Consider the following 16,224-nt stretch of genomic DNA (forward strand, 5'->3'; position numbering starts at 1 on the left):
TATGACTACATTACATCATTGATACACTACAGCACGTTGCATATTAATAAGCCGCCCTATGCTTAAGTCACTTGTAAGGATCATTGGCCCAATCATCATACCAATAAACCAATCAACCTTGAAACACCTCCCATCCCCTCCCCCCTCAACCTCCTCCCCCTCCCCCTCCCTGCCCCCCCTGCCCGTGGATTCAAAACTACCCACCCCCAAACTTGGCAGAGTGCTTCTCTCCCCCCTAAAATGCTGAAAATACTTGCGGTAGAGTGATCCGCCCGCCCGTCAGTTCACATCACAATAACTGGAAATGTAGCCTTCCACAATTAACCATTGGAGTTTCTCCCAAATCACAAATCTGAAACCCAACACTATTCACAATCCAAACTACACGTTGGTGTCTACAGCAAGAATAGAATACAAAGGAATTGTAGTTAATAGAAACTAGAAGACACTAGTGGGTAGATGCATCATTGATGCCGTTTGCGATTTCTAAATTGCGAAAATTAAGGAATCGCAATTTAGAAATCGCAAACGGCAATGCATGAACAATTCGCATTTATTTTTGCGATTCGGTATTTTTCCTTAATTGCGATTCACAATTTGCGAATCGCAATTAAGGAAAAGCCTTCCCATTGATTCCTAAAAGGCCCATAGGAATGAATGGGAAGGCAATCACATTTTGCGAATTTCAAATTGCGATTCGCAAAATGTGAATGCAATTTCAAGGGTGCAGGGGGGGGTCCAAAGAACCCCTCCCTGCACCCCTGAAATGTAACTTTAAATGCAATTTACACACACACATGCCCCAAGGGCATGTGTGTGTGTAAATTTAAACTTCCAGAAATCCAATTTGTGCATATTTGATAGTTTTGTGTAAATTAGCATGAAGTTCAATTTCATGCTATTTTACCCCTTCCAAATTGCAAATTCGCAATTCAAAAATAATCATGCATTGCATTTAAGAAATCTCAAATTGCGATTTCTTAAATGCAATCGCAATTTTAGAAATCGCAACATGGTTGCGATTCCTAAAATTGCAAAATGCATGATGGATTCCAAATTAGTCAATTGCATTCGCAAATGGCCGAAAATTGCGATTCGCACCGTTTGCGAATGCAATTCTGTTTGATGCATCTAGGCATTAGTTTGAGTTTTTGAGTTTTTGAGTTTGACACTTAGGGGCTGATTACGATGGAAACAGCTCCTACCCTCGGCCGGAGACGTTCTTACGGCATCATAATCACCTGTTTGGATCGATTCCCGACCGACCCAGTTTGATGGAGTTGGTCGAAAATGAATCCAAATAGCCTCCTGTAATCCCAAGTGCAGCACATTCTGCCCGAGAGATTGCAATGTCGGATTCCGACAGCCTTTCTGTGCTGGCCTTTCTGACACATAAAGGTTGTGGGAATTCAACTTTGGGGTCCCCAGCAGGTCCCCCATGGGTGCAAGGTCTACAGATGGCGGCCGCCCCTGTTGATCCCAGTGGCAGGCACCTGGAAGTGCCTACACCCGGGTGCAGGGATGAACTGCACCTCAGCTCTTTCCAATGAGAGCATGCATTCTGGTCGGATTGCATGCTCCCATTGTTAAGAATAGGAGTGCAACCAAACATTGTTTGGTCGCTTCCTACTTGCTGGTTTGGGACCGCCGACAAAGGTTGGACGTCCCAGTTCCAGATCGATGTTGGAAATTGGTCCCTCAGTGGGGAGGTCACAGCAAGGGGTTTTCAGTGTTCAATCTGATAATCTGTGTGCTATTAGAAAAAATCTCCAGTCCATTCCTATGTATGGAGAAACCTCCCATTAATCTTGAGGAAAATGGATGGTGCCCACAGAACTAGGAGCACAACAGTAAGGTGAATAACTTGTACAAGCTCCCCCTTCTTCCTTCTTGCACAGTTCATTGTGGGAACAGCTTTACAATTGAACTTCACTGTGGATTTAGTGTTTCTGTTGGCCCTAACCATTTTAGCAGATTTTGTGAAGTAACTCCTGCGATGCTTGTAATTCCATCATAACTGAGGTACTGCTTTTGTAAAGCACTCCAGCCAAAACCTGTGTTCTAAAAATAGCATTAACCAAATACCAGGAGCCCAATCGAAGAACACCATTATAGCTCAAATTATTTATTCTACAATATTTCTTTCACACACACATATTATCCCGAATCGACCAGCAGTAATAGAAGGTATGTTCCAGGACCACTGTTGGTGCACTGGGTTGCAGAAAGATAATGTGATGGGGAATTTATAATCTGCAGTGACAGGGGTGTTTAAGGTAATAAGGTATCGTCTGACCGCCATCATTTGGGTGGGGCCAGGCCATGGATAGGGAGGGGATGTCAGTATCTTCAGTTATCCTCCTTCCCCAGCTTTACCTCCCTCCTAAACTAACACCCTCTGCCCCTCAACCAATTCTTCTAAGGCTCCTACACAGCAGTGGGAGCATCTTGCCTCCCGGTCACCCAATGCTTTATTGCTCTTAATGGTTGCATAAATGCTGGAATCTGCCATTACACGGTCATCCTCTCCAATAGTTGCTGTAGATAATCTGAACCAACAGGCAGGCAGATCTAGCCCTGACCCGACGTCTGACCTCTATTGTACATTTATTCAAGCAAGAGTAGGCTATATTTGAGGCATACCAATTTTCTGTTTCTTTCCGTTAGTTCCTATGTTTAGAGGGGAGTTCAGAAAAACCACCCATGAAGACAATGACATATGGGGGCATGCACCAACTCTGTCTCCTGCAACCATTACCACAGATTTACCATTACTCACCAGAGGGTGCAATAATGAGTGAGCGGGCTGCGAGTGTGTGAGGCTTGCATTTCCTCTTCTAACCCCTGTGTGTACCCACAGTGCATATGCTGATCCTGTGCTCAAAAACTTGCTGAGCTGAGGACATAAATCCTGTGGAAAAGGAGAAGTTGTCCTAGACAGATGGTGCAGCATACCCTGAAAAGAGACTGTGTTATTAGTAAGTCTGCATTTGCATACTCCCAGGGGAAAGATCAAACATGGACGTTATAAAATAGCCATCCCTGCTTGCTGAGACAGATTGGGATAATGCTCTAGGGAAGTCATTAAGGTGCATACGGGGGTGTTTTAAGCTGAGGCACCTGTAAGGAACTCAATATCTGAGAACAAGAAGGCAAGCCATGACTTCATTTAGATGTGTTTGTTTAAGAAGGGAACAAAACTCACTCCACACAAAATGATTAAACCGCAAGACGTAGAGGCTCGAACCTACTCAACAGAAAGGTTAGTGTGACTCCCAATCACCCAATGCAGCAGTGGAGGCTTTAAAAGATGAAGGTATTTGTTAGACCAAAGTTCGATAATTAAGTGAAAGAGGTAAGAATGGGATAGTCGTTTATCAAACATTGAAGTGGATAATGTACACCTGGATGTAGAGTAGTTGTTGGGTTCTATATAGTGCTGTAATACCGTTGTTCCAGACACTTTGGAAATTGAGTAATTAAGCCTGAAATGTATATAGTTATTGCAGTGTTATTTAAGTGTTTGCTATGGAGCCAGCATTTACACTTTCAGCCATTTTGTTTAAGAGACGGAGGCTAATATCTTAATTATAGAAGATACTTGAGCCACAATGGTGTATATAAAATTCAAAAATAGACTTTTCAGTTCAGTAAACAATTAGATCTTCAAAAATCAGGTTTGATGGAGTAATTTTAAATTTCGCTTTAACACCATAGGTTAGAGCGATGTTTATATTGAAAAAATTTATTCTGGGACATAATAATGATTTCGCAAATATAGACTACAAGAATATTAAAAAGACTAAAAGTGGTAGGGAAATTGTGGCTATTATTTTGTGCAAGAGAATTAAGCAAACTAGGGTAATGTAGATACAGTGGCCAGGGTAGTTATTTGATTTTGTTTTACCTTATTTACATAACATTTTGGAGACCAACTGCCCTTCAGTCACACATATGATGAGTCGACAACACTTCCTGGGAGTGTGCACTTAACACAAAGTGAGGCTGTTCGAGTCCTGCATTGGCGTGTCTCCTGCCCGTGGGAGTCACGTCTGTTATAAGCTAGAGTCCCAGATTCCTATATACCTCTTCTACTCTCATTCTCAGTGGTGTTTAAAAGGTTTAGGGAGCATAGTTTGCACGGTGATTCAGTTTGCACACACTGGCCACCTAGTTTTGGGAACTCTGAGTTGGAGCTGAGTTGTTGCCTTCTTCTTTTTCAGATAGGAGTCTTGTGTCACAATAAAAACAGATGATGCTTCGGCCTTTCTCTCAATCTATGAGCTTGGCGAACTAGTGCCTGAAGAGTTAATCTATGGGTAACCTTTGCCTGTGGTAGGGAAGGTTAGATATCCAAAGTATGGCCAGAAAATCATCTGTTCATAAACAATATCAGGGCACATGCATGCATTTTTATCACTGATGTGTGTAAAAGAAGGTAAATCATTTCTCCTGTTGATTGAATGAATGACATGGGTAACTTATACAGCACCTATACCCATGAAGCTTATTAGCTCAAAGGCTAGAAGGAATATTACTTCTTTTATTTGACACACATAGATTGAGATTGGTATCCAGTTGGACTTTTAGGACAACTCTAGGGCCTGTTGGTTCCTAGAGGAATTCAGAACTGGAAAGTCATTATCTTTACAATGCTGTTGTTAGACATATTTTCGATGGGTTGTTGCATCTTTTTTCCCAAGTTCACAGGCACGTTTGATTTATGAGCTAGATGTGTTCATGGCATTCCAGTGACTTCCAGCTAGTTTCATGGAAGATTGTCTTGAATTGGGTTTTTCCTTTTCTGACTACAGTTCTTTTGAACAACTTGTTTTGATCCCATGCTTCAAACGATAACACTGCTACGTTGCCGTATCAAACATAAGATCTGTATCGCTGTTTGCCCCAGCTCCTACATCAAATTACCCTCCCATCATTTTGAATGTATTTCAGGCCCTTTGTTTTTATCTGTAGTGTACAAATAACATTAGCTCATCACACAGACTCTTGTTAACCATGAAGGTCTCTCTCTTGAAAAACAGTTATCTAATCAATTTATTGTATAAAGGGCGACTTTCTTCATCCAGATATGTAAATGGTCTTTCTTTTAGTAGCATTCAATTATTTGTATGTTGAGTTCTGTGGCCTCCCTGCGCCTGGTACTTCTGGACGTCATCTGTAATGCTGCTGTGTAGGCCACTACACACACTTAACACAAGTTAATGTTCAAACAAGCAGTTTGGTAAAGACTTACTCAAGAACCTGTTTATATTGAATTTTTTACTTGGTTAGAGCGGCTTCTGAAATATTAGGAAGTACCATTGCATTTTCCATGAATATTTAAGAAGCTTGATCAGATATACCAGTAAAGGAAAGTTTCCCACCGTTCGTCCTTATTTCCCCTACTGTCAAGTGACACAGCCACCGACCCGACTAAAATGGTTAATGTCCAAAAAACACAATAGTACGATGTAGAAATGACTGTTTGTGATATTAATTTGTTTAATTGTGACATATCTATTATTGTTTGTGTAAAAAGTAAGGAAAAGAAAAAAGATATTAACAATCTTACTTTCCTGTAATTAAGGCACCTTGCCTTATGTTTGTGATTGGATGTATAGTGTGGATGAATGATAGGGCTCGAATTGAATGTATGGTTGAAACAATAATGAAATGAAGATACTTTTTAAATCCTGGTCAAACTATTTAACTAATATATAATGAGTGTTTCATATAAATAAATATGTATTTTCTTCAAATATATCACTATTCAGTCTGCCTATTCACTGCATGAAATGCCTCAATTGATGTCAACCTGGATTTGTAATAGATAGTTACCTAAGATTTATGTACATTTTGTGTAACTAATGCCCGTCTTAGGAACTGTAAGTAGGAGCAGGGGAGACCCCTTTAGATTGGCATTATGTATTTCTGGCCTGTTCCATTGTAGGAAGAAGGACTGAAGTTCTGAAAGCTGCTGGTATAGTGCAGGAGTTTTGTGAAGGCACTGATGGTGCTTCACGGCACCCTGAATTCCTTCTCTTCAAAGGATACCGAAACAAGCCATACAAAGATGCTATAGTTTCTACAATAGGGTGGTTAGCTCCTATGAAAGGGTCAGTACTGATTACCAATTTATTTATTCTAGCATATGCTTTCACTGAAAAGGCAATAGTGAAAATTACAGTAAGCAAGAGTAAAGATTTAAATCAAATGTATAGTAGTAAGTGGCATATATTATTTTAAAGAAGAGAGGAACCAGTGTAACTTAAGAGTTTGGAATTAGTTCAGCTGGAGGCCGAAGAGATGGGCTTGCAGCAATTTCCTAACTGAAAGAAGATTTGGTGCATTTTGCGGTAGGATAAGGCCTTATTGAAGGGTAGTTGCAGTTTCAGTAAAAGATTGTTTAAATGTTAGAGAGCATTTGATGTTCTGGGTTTCCAGATGTAATATGTCATTAATCCTGAGGCCCTGCTGTCTAGCCAGAGAGAGTAATACCTTGACCAGGTAGGATGATTTCTCAGATTTGGAAGTGTATATGTTACACAGGAGATTTTTAATTTAATTCGGGTATCAACAGTAAGCCAGTGAAAGTCACTGAAGATTGATGTGGTCAAATGTGCTCATGGCGGAGAGAAGTCGGGCTATGGTTTGGAAAAGTACCTTGGCCATTGTGAGAGAAGGTTGTGAAAGAACAGCCAGAGTGGCACCCATCAAACTATAAGTTGGGAGTGCGGGGGAGCCACAGGCCCCCTCTGGCCTCAGCTGTCTGCCTATGTGCTATTTTAGTTTGGTCCGACCGGGTGGAAGGATTGTGTGTTTTCCTGTCCGCTGGAGAGCGGGCAGGGAAACAAAAGTCTGCTCCCACCAATCGGGAGCAGTTTTAAAGCTCCTGTCGACTGAGAGCAGATATGCCTTCCCTGCTCGCACTGCTGCAAGTAGGGAAGGCATGTCTGCTGCCACCCAGCAGGAGCTTTAAGAATGCTCCTGCGAGGTGGAAGCAAACATATATTTCCCTGCCCGTGCAAATGCTTTCTGGGAAACTACTGTGTCCCAGGGGCCGGCTCCCCGGGACACCCCAACAGGGATCCCTTTAGGCTCAGGGAGGGGAGGCAGCATGACCCCCCTTCCCCTTTTGCTCACCCGAGGATGGGGGTCCTCGGGGCATGTTAAAGCTCAGGGAGGAGCGCCACCTGCCCCCATAAGCTTATTAAACACACTGACCCTGGAACATGGGGTCCCAGGGGCCTCGCAGATGCTCAGGGAGGGGAGTTACATATCCTTTCTCCACTAAAGGCATATTGTTGGCTGCCCCCAGGCCTGGACCATCCCCTGGCGGGTTTCAAGAGAAGTGTGGCGGCTAGCACTTAAAAGAAAATTGCAACAGATTTGCAAGTGCTCTGTGAATTTGTGCCAAATTATAAAAATAACAGTTTTGGCCCCATTAGGCCTAGGGGGCTCAGGGTATCCCTACCCTCCCCCTTATGTAATCTTTTTACCTTTTTTTTAAGCCGGAGTTCCCAAGTACTAAGATGACAGCTGCCACATCCTGGTTGATGAGCATTAGTTGCTCAAAAACTACTGGAAAGACTTACACCAAGTCATAAAAAACAAGGTTTCTAGACCAAGATCAAGCTTTCTGCCAAATTTGGGTGTAAATCCTTTCAACTGTTTGGGTTGTAGCTGTGTCCAAAGTTCGCATCGAAAAATAAATGCCCCCGCTTGATAATCACCCTGAAACTTTCCATGCATGAACTAGGCAAAAGGTAGCCCTTTTTTGGAAAGTTTCATGAAGATTCTTCAAATGGCGCCAAAGTTATTAGCAACACCAAAACGGCATTTCCCATGGAAACACGGTCCTAACTATATCTAATTTATATACAACAAAAACATCTTTAGAATTTATCCTTTTTTGTTCACAGCACTTTATTTGTTTTATAGAAAAAGGTCAAAATCAATTTAGGTCTAACATTTACCCATTGGCTGGCCTTTGGTAAATTCATTCTCTTCATAGCCTACTACAAAATATGATTTTAGCTGCCTTCTCAACGTGATAATTGCACGCATCCCATTTGTCCATTTGTAGATTGAAACAATATATGTACACTCCCCTTTTGTCTGTCATTCAATGTCAGAAATTGTTTGTGGTTTTATCTCTTACTGAAGGTATCTTTAAAGCACTAAACATTAAATAATTACTATTTCTCTACACATAAGTCATATTTGGCTACATCAGTGCTTTACCCTGTGGTAACAATAAGAGTACTGTTACAAATGTAATTTATTGAACCCTGCCTTGTAAATAGTTAGTTCTACCAAACCACATACATGTATTGTTGAAAATGTCAGGTAGGCTGCTTGTTTTGCAGCATCTTAACTTTAGGTCCAAAAAATGAATTTTGTCTTACTTATCCTGTGCAGGAGTTTATCATTGATACCGAATGTGAAAATGCTGAAAAGATGTACATTGGGAATGCAATGAAAGGGAATTATGCCGCAGTATTTGCACAACTCATCATAAATGGCAAATCACAAGGTATGTGCTTAAGAACTGTTTCTTTTTCGTTCTTGTTTTTTTTATGTTGTATGGTAGGACATTGGATTTTGGATGGGCAGCTCGAGGTTTAAAACATTTCCGGCATTCATATGTAATCTCCCAGAAGCCAGTCACAACTGCTCACTATTATTCCATTTACCATAAAAACAGCTAACAGACGGCAAATCTGCTTTATGGACTTGTTCCCTAAAAGTTATTGAAAACTACAGCTTGAGTTTGTGCAAATATGAGCAGAAGTGGACACTATTCTCTCACTGTTTCAGGTTAGTTTTCTAATGGGGAACCAAAAAATCAGGCATTTAGATTTCACACTGTATTAAAGAAGTCTATTGAGCTGAAAAGATTCTCACTATTTATAGTGTAGTGTTTTGGAACCTACAAAAGGCGTTTAACAGAATCGATGTGGCAAAACTCTGGGAAACTTTAGATATTCGCCACCAAACACAATGCATTCTTTGATAGAGGCTATTTTTGGCCTAATACTGAGAAATCTATTCTGGTCCAGGTTAGTCTTTGCTGCACCTTTATTGCAAAATTACCACATACCTGTGGATAGCATAGTGTGTGCACAAGGCAGCTTATTTACTCCAATATTCTATACTGTATTAATGAACTGAAACTTTCCAAGTAAGCAACAGGTGTGAGCAACTAACTCCCTGAATATCATGTTTTTGCAACAAGTCTTTCTGTGGTTCATATAATGGCGAACCGCACAGTCTATAGAAAGTGTTAAATTCTCTCTTCACTTTTTGCAATAGTAAAGCGATGGCACCTAAAGTGCTTAAAGTCTTAGGGCCAAATTAAGAGTTTACAAGGAACTGAAAATCCTCTAACCTGAACGTCTATACCCTGAACTCACCCAACAAAAGAAAAACCTGGGCAAAGTAACACAAAACACCATTTAACAGTTTCCTACACAGTGCTGCTTCAGCAAATAACATGGATGAGTACCTAATATCTTAGGAAAAAAGCTTGAGATCCTACTTATGCCATACGATGAGCTGGAACACTCCCAATCATCTGTCCCCTTATTGTGGGTGGGGTGGTGACGGATAGCCTCAAGAAACCCTTGGAGGGAAAAATCTGCATCCTTAATAGAATTTAAACTTTCCTTCATGTCTACTAGGATATTTTTCATTCAGGACCGGATGCGGCGATTATGCTTGTTCAAAGCTTGTCAACCACCATGGAAGCCATGCCCACAACTGGTTTGAAGTAGAATCTTTTGAACATGGAATCTGAAGAGCAGTCCACTGCAATAATTATATCATCGAGGCGAGCCCCGAGACAAAATGCCTTAGAGGCCATCGCTCCTCTGACCGAATGGGCTCAACTTGCGAGATGTCAGTGCCCACCTCTTGATTGACCCATCTGATCCATCTGGCTATGGTGAGAGGAGAGGCCACTTTGAAAGATTTCCTGAGGGAAATCAACAGCTGACGTTCCCCTTGAGGACGGTGCTCTTCTGTCATACTATTGTAAACCTTAAAGCAGCGAACTATACACACCTTAGGGTGTTTATCAAAAGCAGGAAACGACACCAACCAGAACCCAACTTGGTGCGCCTAGAGATATGAAAGATTCCCCCCTGGGAGGTAAAGACCCGACCAGAGATGTCAAAAGTTTGCACGTCGGACACTCTCCGACATGAAATAAGGCACACGAGCATGGCAAGATTCGCTGATAACGCCTTCCTTGACGAATATTTGTTTGACTGCCATGACTTAAAGAGAGATAAAACCTTGTTAATGTCCTACAGTTTGGAGGATCTGGGTTGCGGGGAAAGTGACAAGCGAATTCCTCTCATAAGTTTGCATACAAAGGGTGCTCGCTCACTGCGTCCCCTTGAATGGGGGTATGGCCCGCAGATATCACTGACTTATAACAATGAATTGTATGATATGCCAACCCCTCCGATGCTAGAGAAGCCTGAAAATTCAGAATGTGGACCACTTTGCACCCCACGGGATCCTGATCGTTCCTATGACACTAAACCACCCATCTGGACTAAGCCGCTTTGTAGCGCTTGTTGGTGCCCTCTGCCCTTGCGGCTGCCAAAATGTTTTGAGCCTTGCATGAAAGGCCTCGGAGTCTCCAACGTTGCCTGAAATCCGCCAGGCCATGAAGGGCACCCGACCCCAATAGGGCGTGATAAGAACCACTCTCACCTGTTGTTGGCATATCTGGGCTGAGAGGCTTATTATCATAGCGAACATCAGGAAGGCATAACCCACCTCCCTCAACCAGTCCTGGAGGAAGGCATCTGTCGCTGCTGCCAGAGGGTCTGGTTTCCAGCTGAAGTAATGCATCATAATGCACCCAGCTATCTCTCACAAAAACTCGCAATATCTGGAGGGACAAGAACAACAAGAAGTGCGGAAAACCTCCTTCTGAAACCACAAAAATTCAACAAGAAAAAAACTTATAATCGATCCTTTACAGGAATGGCACCCAGGATATGGAATGCCCTTCCACCGGAAATAAGACTGAACCCCTCCACCTCTTCCTTCAAACTGGAAATTAAAGGCATCCTTATGGCAAAATTCACGTAAACATAGCCTCTTGTGTCTGTGAGAACCTCCATTCCCTTCATCATACTTATCATCCTAATCTATATTTTTGCCATTACCATGATTCGTATGTTTCGCCCTTGCTCTGCACATCACTGCTTTGCTTTTTGTATGCTCAGTTGTTCTATATAATTGACGTTCTTATCATTACTGTACTACCATGACCTATCAGGCCGCTCCCGTTCTGCATCATGTTTGATTTGTCCTTTTGTATGTTATGCTTTTTTTTTTTTAAAACCTTTATTGTGCATCAATAGCATACATGTACGGGCCTACAACCACCCTGGCCGGCCTCGAAAGCAATTTTAGCGTACCAGTCAATAATAAAGTCACTCAGCAGTCTCCCCGGTACGAAATGCGACAGTTTCCCCAAAAAAGTACTTCAGTTTAACGTGACCGCTGAGTTACAGGATTTAATAAGGTTAATTTTAATAATACAAAATAAAAAGGATCAAATGCAATACGATCAACCAAGGATATATAGTGGGCGATGCATACAACAGAATATCAACAGAACGGAGAATCATAATCGAAGTATCGGTGCTGAAGTGTACTTATCAGGATGAAAAATAGCAAAAGGCGCGACATCTAACCATCATGTTGACCCAGAAAGGAAAGAAAAGATAGAGAAGACAAAGAAAAAGAAAAGAGAAAAGACAAAAAAGAGGCCCATAGAAACTGAGAGAGGACAAAAAAAAAAAAACACTCCCAACCCCCCACCCTGCATCCCTGCAGAGGCTACGGCCTACCCCCCCCCCCCCCCCCCCTAGCAGCGTGCCTGTCGCCCACGAAGAATACCCGAAATTTAGTCACAGAAAAGAGAAGGAAAAAAGTTAGTTTTATATTTTTGCTGTTTAAAACTGGGGGAGGGCCATCCGTACGGGCTCCCGGCCACCCCCTCCCGCAAAATACACTCCTCCCCAAGATACATAATCCACAACAGTAATCGATCGAGTCAATCAGTAATGGGGAGAATTATCAACATATTGCATTAAGAAGCGTAGCAGAATAACACGCGCCCCCTACCCCCGCCAGCCACCTGATTGTCAACATTTTAAGGGATACATCTTAGCCTTGGCCAGTCCTTGCAAGTCCCCGGAGGCACGTCTGCCGATCGATTCCCGCATCAGCCGATATAAGGAAACAAAGTGTCCAAACAAGGCCGGAGAGCAACACGAGCATACAAGATGGACGTCGCTGGCCACCAGCAGATTCATCGGCCCATACGGCCATCTTCCCCAAGAAAGTCCCAGGACACGTATTCCACGGCAGGGATGCGAGGACAAAAACGGAGGAAGCAGGCATGGGAACCAGCCGTCGCTGTGACAAAGCAAAGGACGTCGGCAGCGGAGCAGCATACGGAGCCGCCAACATCTGTTGTGAAAGGGAACCATCAGAATAGTCCAAAGCCACGGATAGCTGTCCACGATTCACAGCATAGTCCATTAGCACCGGTACCCCTCCGCATACATGGGCGGTCACGGCACCCCCCTCGGAGACAGTTCGGGGCAGAGCCTTGTGCACCAAGAAGTCGTCCGACCGTGAGTGTCCCAGCATGAGCGTGACACCATCCAGCTTCTTCCCCAGCTCACGGGAACAATGTTCCCAGGCAGATCGAAAGTCACCAATAGCAGCAAGTATGTCACCGCAGAACAGCGCAGCCCTTTTCTCACATATCGTAGCGCCACATGACTGTACACACTCCACCTCTTGCTGTACCCCGGTAGCCAGGATGACATTCTCCATCTCACCCAGGCGGCATTCTGGTGTTTCCATCTCAAATGGGGACTGGGAGTCGGTCAAAGGCGAGTCCAGCTCGATGCGACAACTATCCGATTCACGGAGACAGGGATGGCAGACCTCCAAGGAACGGTCTCCTGCAGCGGTCATCTGCGCTCCGGTTCAGCGCCAGCCGAAAATTCGGGAGCGGCCCGCAAGAACCGGGCCGAATCTTAAACAGCGTCGGAGCAGCTACCATCTGCGTTCCTCATACATATAAAGTTTCCACCAGGCCATCGCTTCGGGGGTGCTCCACAGCCGCGTTGCTTGTCAAGCAGGACGCCTGCGGTAAAAATCCGACCGATGGACACTGCGCTCCAGTAGACCGACTCTGCCCCAGAACAGATGGCCGCTGTTGTTGCATCAGCACCCGGCCATACTTAGCAGCAGACGCCCCGGTTCCAAAGTCGTGTAGGGCCGCCGACTGCCGTCGCAGATTTCTCCGGTTATGAGGCTGGCAGGGGTCTCGGGATCGCGCTATCGGTTTCAGCGCTCATTCCCCAACACCAAATTGAAGCGCAATATCAGGATGATGACAGGAGAGGAGTGCGGGGCTCGGAGGTTCACGGAGCCGGGAGCCTACGCGTCCGTCCCGATCGCCATCTTGGCTCCTCCCCCTCTATGTTATGCTTTTTGATGCTATTTATTTCTGTCCTGCTTATCTTTAATGTTTGATATATCTAAACACACTGAATGTAAAGCGCTCTGATACCCGCAAGGGTCTTGTCCACGCTCTATAAAACTTTCAAAATAAATGAATAAAATTAAGGATTTGAGAAGTTGGTGGTTGAGGCAGGAGGCAAAAAGATCCACAGAGAATGGGCCCCAAAGGGATTGCAACCTCCGAAAAACCTGAGGATCCAACTGCCAAAGGCTCATATCGGCCCATGTCCTGGAGCACCAGTGCGCGATCGCGTTGGATGCCCTGGGAAGGTACTCTGCCAACACTGAGATATTGCGGTTGAGACAGAATGTCCAAACGTCCTTGGCCAGGTCCGCCAGCACCTTGGATTTGGTGCCACCTAGGTGGTTTATATAGCGAACTGCTGAGACATTGTACATTTTGAGGAGCTGCAGCTGACCTTGTCCTTCGTCCAACATTTGATGGTGAATGAGCCAGCCATCAACATTAGGCATTGATATGGAGTTGTTCGTCTGCGGACCACTTTCCTCCTGTAAAGGAGTCCTCGCTGCACGCTCCCCAACCTGATTTACTGATGTCCGACTCTATAACCATATCCAGGAAGGAAACAAATATGGCCTGACCTTCCGTTCCTCCATGTGGTCCAACTACCACTGCATCTCCATCCTCACTTCCTGTCTGAGCAGGAGCTCCATGGAATATTGCAGACCCCTCTTCAGGTGGGTGGCCTTGAGGCGTTGGAGGGCTTTGTAGTAGAAAGGGCCCGGAAAGAGGGCATGTATGAAGGATGACAGAAGACCCAACACGCTGGCTATTTGCCTGAGGGAAGTAGTGGGCCTGGCTAGGGTTCTTCTTTACACCTTGCGGATCCTGGAAATCCTCTGTACCGACAAGCACAAAGTCTTGTGCTATGAGTCTATGATGAACACGAGGAAGGTGGTCCTCTTCTCCGGGGTAAGCAGGTATTTCTTTTCGTTTATGACTAAACCAAAGCTCCGCAATAGGTTCACTGCCATCTGCAGCTGTTCCGCGAGTAGAGTTGGGGACTGTCCCAAGAGGAGGAGGTCGTCGAGTTATATGATAAGACGTAAACCTTGAGCCCTGAGGTACTCTACCACCGGCTCGAGGACCTTGGTGAAGCACCAAAGCGCATAGGAGAGACTGAAAGGGAGAGTCATGAACTTGTACACCTGATCCTTCCACTGGAATTGAATAAACCTGCAGTGAGGGGTAAAAATAGGAACCGCCAAGTAGGCGTCCTTCAAATCCAGGCGCACCATCCAGTCGTCTGGGCACAGGAGGTCCCTCAGCAAGTGGATACCCTCCATCTTGAAATGGCAGTAAACCAACCAGCTGTTGAACTACTGTAAGTTGTTGACCGGGCGTTGGCCCCCGTCGGTCTTGTCCACCAAAAAAACATTTCTTAGGAAATCCCTTGGATGGAGGAAGGACGGGATATTGCCCTTTTGCGCAGGAGATCCACCACCTCCTTGTCTACCAGGGCAGCTTGGGCTTTGGTAAAAACGAGCATGCAAGGGCGAAACTCCTCCATCTGGCACACGTAAAACTCTTATGTGGAACTCTCTGAAGGTCTAAAGGACCCATGGATCCAAAGTAATGCACTCGCAATTATGCGCCAACAAAGCTAGTCTGCCACCTACTTGCCCATGGAGGGGAGGGAAAGTTTCACATGGTTGAGCCTGGAAGCGTGCCCTGGAAGCGCCTCGGCAGTCCCGACCTCGGTAGCATCTCCTGGCCTGGAAGAACTCTCCTTGTTTTGGCTGCTCTTGCACTTTCTTGAAGTTCCTGGCAGGGCCTTGGGTGTAGAAGCGGCCGACTGGGCGCCCCCTGCCAGGACTGCCCTGACAAAAATCTTCGGGCGAAAAATCTTCTTGATTGAAGGTTGCGCCTTGTCCAGGAAGATGAAGGTTGCGACAAACTTGCTCAATTCTTTGACAAACGGTTCACTAAAGATCCCACCTTGAGCGACCGCGCCTGCCTCTGATGAAGCGAGGCCCCCGAGGTTAAGTCAACATTCAGTAGGAAGAAGGGTCTCCTCTCTGTCTAGAGTTCGCAATTACCGTTACTTGGGAACACTATTGCACGTTGAGGGGGGAGTTTGTGGCCTTTGCCTCCTCATCTAGGTCTAGGATTTTGGTGAGTGCGTCACAGACGTCTAGGAGTTTGTCTTGGCATGCCTTCCAGGACCTGTCTATCCCTTTCTTGGGGTCACATATATATTTTTGTAAGAACGTGGCCATTTGAGTATATATTTCAGGGGTGACCGCCGCCTTCCCCGAGAGAGAGGGGCATGGGCACTCCGCCCTAAGGCAGGCCCTGACCTCCTTCTCCAAAGGTTTTCTAAGGTGACGCCACAAACTGGGCGACTTTATTCACAGGGGCCCACTCCGCAGAGCGCGGGGTGCAGAAAGTCCTCTGGGACCAAAATATCTGAAAGGGCTTCCACACACCCTGCGGGGGTGCCAGGGCCTGGAAAGGCTGGCTTCATCATTAGACTCGCTAGGGCATTCCTTGTCCCCTTCGTCCCCCCACCCGCCCTGGGGGGACAATGCATCTGCAACACCTACTGCGTTATGGGAAGGGAGGGCCAGGAAGGCCTTCTTAAGGCGTTCAAATGCGCCACGGTCAGTGGCCGAATCAGACTTGCGCTTAGG

The 16,224-nt window shown here is 44.9% G+C and overlaps 1 protein-coding gene across 1 annotated transcript in view; it reads left to right on the forward strand.

Annotated features, from left to right (window-relative positions):
• ACOXL (acyl-CoA oxidase like) overlaps window positions 1-16,224 on the forward strand; it is a 969,051-nt gene that overhangs the window by 443,531 nt on the left and 509,296 nt on the right. Inside the window, exon 6 of the mRNA XM_078648763.1 lies at window positions 8,422-8,536. Coding sequence (XP_078504889.1) covers window positions 8,422-8,536 — 115 coding nt within the window. The remainder of the gene's footprint in view (window positions 1-8,421; window positions 8,537-16,224) is intronic.

This window comes from Lissotriton helveticus, chromosome 6, assembly GCF_964261635.1.
Source record: "Lissotriton helveticus chromosome 6, aLisHel1.1, whole genome shotgun sequence".
Taxonomy (NCBI): Eukaryota; Metazoa; Chordata; class Amphibia; order Caudata; family Salamandridae; genus Lissotriton; species Lissotriton helveticus.